This window comes from Phytophthora cinnamomi (assembly GCF_018691715.1).
Source record: "Phytophthora cinnamomi strain GKB4 chromosome Unknown Contig44, whole genome shotgun sequence".
Taxonomy (NCBI): domain Eukaryota; phylum Oomycota; class Peronosporomycetes; order Peronosporales; family Peronosporaceae; genus Phytophthora; species Phytophthora cinnamomi.
The window spans coordinates 103810-109138 of NW_027150977.1; the positions used below are offsets into that span (position 1 = coordinate 103810).

The 5329-nt window shown below is 56.4% G+C and overlaps 2 protein-coding genes across 2 annotated transcripts; one reads left to right on the plus strand and one right to left on the minus strand.

Moving 5' to 3' along the window:
- Window positions 1–829: 829 nt before the first annotated feature.
- Window positions 830–2398, minus strand: IUM83_13662 (sodium-dependent phosphate transporter 1-B-like; the record flags this gene model as incomplete). Its single annotated transcript, XM_067938356.1, has 1 exon — window positions 830–2398. One exon carries the CDS (start codon window positions 2396–2398, stop codon window positions 830–832), a length of 1569 nt encoding a protein of 522 aa, XP_067790745.1.
- A 1483-nt stretch (window positions 2399–3881) lies between these two features.
- IUM83_13663 (BZIP transcription factor) lies at window positions 3882–5006 on the plus strand (the record flags this gene model as incomplete). Its single annotated transcript, XM_067938357.1, has 1 exon — window positions 3882–5006. One exon carries the CDS (start codon window positions 3882–3884, stop codon window positions 5004–5006), a length of 1125 nt encoding a protein of 374 aa, XP_067790720.1.
- Between the last annotated feature and the right edge of the window lie 323 nt (window positions 5007–5329).

Consider the following 5329-nt stretch of genomic DNA (forward strand, 5'->3'; position numbering starts at 1 on the left):
CACCACAAGTCGAATGATAAGGTGATATATCCCTTGCGGGGCACTCGATGGATTCACAAAGGAGCGGCATCATTAGGAACACGCGATGAAGACCAAGCGTTGGCGATGCGACGGGGTGATATAACGTCAAACGACGTATCCGCCGTGATTAAAAGGGCAACAAAACAGATTGGCCTCGACCCCGTTCGATTTTCCACTCACTCTGTCCGCATTGGCGGGGCCACAGCATTGCTCAACTCCGGTGCCGACAGCCTCGTCACCAAGCTGATGGGCAGGCGGCTGTCAAACGCCTTCGAAGATTACCCAGTGTTGTCGGCGAAGGGATCAGCCCACCTCTCTCAGCAGATGTGTTAGCATGCCACCATCTGTGTGGTGGCGCGCGAGGCGGCAACATATGTGGGGCAACCGCCACACCACGCCCTCATGGGTGGCACAATGACAACTTAATCATTTGCCCCAAACGCGACAGTGTTGGAAATGCTGCTGGTCCTCCATCAAGTCTCTTTGACGATCCTTCCGGTACATTTCCCAAGTCAAAAAATCTTTAGCCGCCGAAGAGGCGAGGCTCCTCCGGACTTTGCCGCCACGAGCATTCAAATCTCAAAGTCCGCATTTTTTTTATTGAGTGTTGACTTCGAGAATAACGCCGTGCAATCCTGGAGGAAGGATATTTACTGCTATGGGTTGACAGCAGCACGCGGCCGCAAACCCAGGACCCAGCAAGACGACTCATGCGAGCTTAGGGGTCTGGTTCACGCCGCCGCCGATTACCACGGGTGACAGAATTCGGTACAGTATGTCTGACCGGAATGTACGAGGCAAACTAACGTTAGTTGCGGAGGTAGGAGCGGAAGATCATCGTCAAGAACGCAGCGACAGCACCGGCAGTGGGCACCGTGAGCAACCAGCTCAGGAGGATTTTCCCCATCGTGGGAAACGACATTCTCCTCCAGCCTGGGTTGACAAGACTCACGAACACCACCGATCCGACTTGGCAGTGCGTCGTGGATACTGGCAGCTTGAGCAGGGTGGCGATCACCACCGTCACCGTCGACGACAGCTCCATGGCGAACCCTCGATGCATATCCATGTGCGAGATGCGCTTGCCAATGGTTTCCATGACCGGCGCGCCCTGGAATATAATGCCCAAGCACACGAAGCAACCAGCGATTGCCATGATCCACACGGGCGTCTCACGGTTGGAGCATCCGCCGTATCCGTTGTCGTACACGTTGAAAATGGCCGCAACAGGTCCCGTCGCATTGGCAGTGTCGTTGGCGCCGTGTGCGAACGATTCCAGCGTTGCCACCATCACCAGAAGATAACGGAAGACGAACATTGCGTCCTTCTCGTCCACCGAGAGTTTGTCCATTTCTGCAAAGAGGTGGGCGTCAGCTTCGCTTACTGCACTTGATGTAGAGAGACGATCGTCAGCCTCGACGATCGTGGGAACTACGTCGCCGTTGACATCGGGCGTCTCGACAAGTGAGTGTTGCGCGTAAATGTCGTCGTCCTCTTCGTCCTCCACTAGGAAACGACCCGTCTTCGAGGGTAGCCGATCCCGAATGTACGGCACGAGAAACATCTGCGTGATGCCAGCGACTGCGAGGCAGCAGGCAGCACTCGCGCCTACCATGATACTCTTGTGCATTCCTTTGGTCGCAACCGAGTTGAGGAAGATCATGAAGAAGACAAAGAACGTCGACAAGCCATACAAGACCGGCACCGCCCATAGAGCGTTGCGCACTTTGTCCTTGGAGCCCATGATCGTGTAGTGTGTGCCCAAGTAGATGGTGACGCCGGTGATACCGGAAAGTACGGGTGAGGTGCCCCAAGACGACACTATCCCTGCTAGGCCGTCCTTGAATTTCCAGTTCAAGCAGTCCCCGCCGACGCCGACGATCGTGATGCCGATGATGGCTCCTACGATGGCATGCGTCGTACTCACGGGCATCGCGTAATGCGTCGCTACGAACATGAAGAAGGCGCCTCCAAAGAGAGCCGAGAGCATGCCGAGCGCGTACACGCTGATCTGACTGTCGCAGTAGCCACAGGCCCAACACTCTTCGTCCGTGACGTCGGCCACGCCACTCTGAATCGTGCTGGAGACGCCGTAGCCGAGTGATACTGCGCCGAGCCAATTGGCAGCACCCGCGACCAGGCACGCCGTCTTGCAGCTGATGGCCCTGGAACCAACACTGGTACCAAAGGCGTTGGCGACGTCGTTGGCGCCAACCTGCCACGCCATTCCGGCCATGACGATGAAGCCGAAGACCAGCATCCACTCGGACGACTGGACGCTCCAGTACTTGTCGTCATAGTTGGCGCAAGTGGCGCCATTGTCCTTCACAGCGCAGTCAAACACGCCGACCGCGCAGCTTACAACCTCAGCCAACATAAAAAGACTTTGGATGTTGTCTCTGCTAGCCGAGGTGTGTTCTCAAATGAATTCAAGCGGAGAATTTCAATGCACCAGCGCCTACTATGCTTCTTCATCGGCAAGGCATGAGTCGCACCAAAACGGGGGGGGGGGCTCAGTGCACAGCAGGCATCCCCTGAGACGTATGGAGATATCAAGCGCCAGCGTCTCCATCAAGATTCGACAAGACTAATAGAACTGCTTGACAACGGAAAAGTGGCGGTCAAGAATCTCAGTTGGGTACTCTACTTGAAGCTTAGCCAAATGGACACCATAGTTGGCTTCAAAACGCTACACGCGCGCCCACCGATGGGTACAATAGCTTAGGTTGAACAGACTTCTCCACTGAACTTACTAACTTGTGGATATGCAGTTAGATTGACGTGAAGGCTTGTTGTATTACATGTAGTGCCACAGCAATGATCATCATTTTATTTTTGGAATGTTTCTTACTGTGGTAACAAAAATCGACGTGAACGTGGATTACGACTACAAAGTTCATCAAAACCAACTTGTTTCTTCCAGCACACAGCAGCAAACCCTTCCTTCGGCGCACTTGAGGACATTTGAGTGAGTACACGTATTAGGTCGATCCTACAACACAGCTCATTGACCGTCATCCAGGTGATCGTCGTTTCGTGCTCTCATGGCGGTGTCGTTGGCCAAACCTGCGGCACCAGGACGCTTGAAGCTGCTTGTTTGCAGGTTTTGATAGCGAGAATAGGGATGAGAGAGATAAGGCTTGCTAATTGCGAGTAGGCAACTTATCTCGGGACCTGAAACAGATACCTGTTTTCCTCCCGCGTCACCATGATTTTCGTGCACCGCGCAATGCCCAAAGGGTTCGGAAAGCTACACGCGTATGTACACGTGAGACGAAAGCGCATGTGCGTGCCAGCTCACGTTTCCGTGAGTGACTCGCGAAAGAAAAGCCGATCACACACTAAAAAATTTCCTCCACTCCACTCTTCGCACAGCTGGCGTGGATGGGTGAACGACGCACAGACCTCTCTCTCTGCTATAATAGTGTCTACTGTACGTGTAGACCCCTGCTCAACGGAGAAATTTTGAACGGAGTGATCCCACACGGACACTCTCGAGTCGAGACTTGACATGGCAAACTACCCATACAATGGTCTGTTTCAGCTGGACGCGGCGCATTCACGTTGTTGGGGTGATTGCACAGCGCTGAAGGAAAAAGCGAGGGTGAAATGCGTCTCAGCGACGGCAACTAATGAAACGTGCGCCGCACGTTATCCCTGCTGACTTTCCCAGTCTCTGCTCCCCAGCCCGTGCTGAATAGGGCTCGAACCGTACGGATGTGCACGCTACTCGGGTTGACGCAGCGCCGCTTTCGCACGTGACCGCGGATGACCGAACAAAATTACAATCAACGGTCTCCGGCCGCAGGACTCGTCATTCCAGAATTCCCCAAGCAGCCCAAGCACGCACACCGAGCAGCATGGCTAGCAGCAGCTTCTTGTGCCCGCCTAACAGCTACGCGCTCAGCGACAACGTGATCGGGGGCGTGGTGCAGCGCGTGACCCCGTTACACAACCGCCTCGACGACGCCAGCAGGGGAAGCTACCGCATCTTCACGGCCGCTCGCCAGTACAGTAGCCAGGAACCGCAGCCGCAGCAACAACAACAGTCCGCCATCATCGGCCGCAAGCGCCTCCCTCCACTGCAATCGCTGGCAGATGCAGCTACAACACAGACGCCCCATGACCCCCGCGAGGGCCGCAAGATGCACGTGTCCGCCTCGCGCCGCGAGCGTTGCCGCATCAACCAGGCCAGGTACAGGAAGCGGCAGCGCAAGCACGCCGAGGACCTGGACAACGGCATCCAGCAGCTGCAAGAGCAGATCCAGGAGCTTGAGACTCAGCGCCAGAGCCTCCTGCGCTACGCCCCCACCAACGAAAGCGTGTGGATCGTAGCCACCGAGTACTTTCGCCTCTTCCGCCAGGGCTACAAAGCGCCCACGAAGACGCCCGACATGTTTTCGTCCTCCAACGACGGCCAGGACATGAGCCGCCTCAAGCAGGCGCACGCGCAGCTAGACTTCCTGCGAGCCGCCATGGCCGCGGACGTCACCGACGGCCCCGTGAGCGGCGCGGACGCCATCCTCAAGCACTGGAAGCTGCTGTCGCTGTACCACGGCGACGTGCAGGTGCAGCTCAAACGGCTGCAGCAGGGCGGCGGCAGCTCCGTGGTGGCCACTACGAGGGTCAGTCTCACCATTAACGAGAACTCGCTGCGGTGCATCTACCCGCATCTGGCCGCGGGCCGCAGCAGTGAAGAAGACGGTGACAGCTCGTCGCTGACCACAAAGCTCCTGAACCAGCGGTTGGTCGCGCGCGGATCCGTCCGCTTCGACTGGGACGACCGTAGCGGCCGCATCGTGAGGCTCGAGACCAAGATGGACCTCATGTCGGCGATGTTCGAGCTGCTGGGCAACCTGGAGGACGTGGCGCAAGTCTTCGAGAGCGCCGCGATCACCCCCGAGGGGCGATTCATCGATCGATCGAGCTGTGCTTCGGCTTCGACGACCACCAGCTTCCCGCTGCAGACCCAGCGCAATTGGTGAAATATCTATTGATACACGCTCAAGAAGGCCTTATAACGCTGAAATCGAAGTTCATGTTTGCTCTACAAGTACTGCACACTCCAGCCTTGAGGTGGCTTCCGGTCAGATACAATAGAATCACTGCTTCTCGGTATCAGTGCACGCTATCGCGTGGTCGGACTCCGGCGATCGTATGCTTGAACGAAGCCGGCGGACGACCAGCTTTTCTGTGGTGACAGATTCGAGTGAACCATGAGTGAGTGCTAGGTAAGGTTACACCTGGGTGCACGTGCAGCATGTGGGTGCGAATTGCTTGGCCGCACTGCACCTGCAATGCAGCGAAA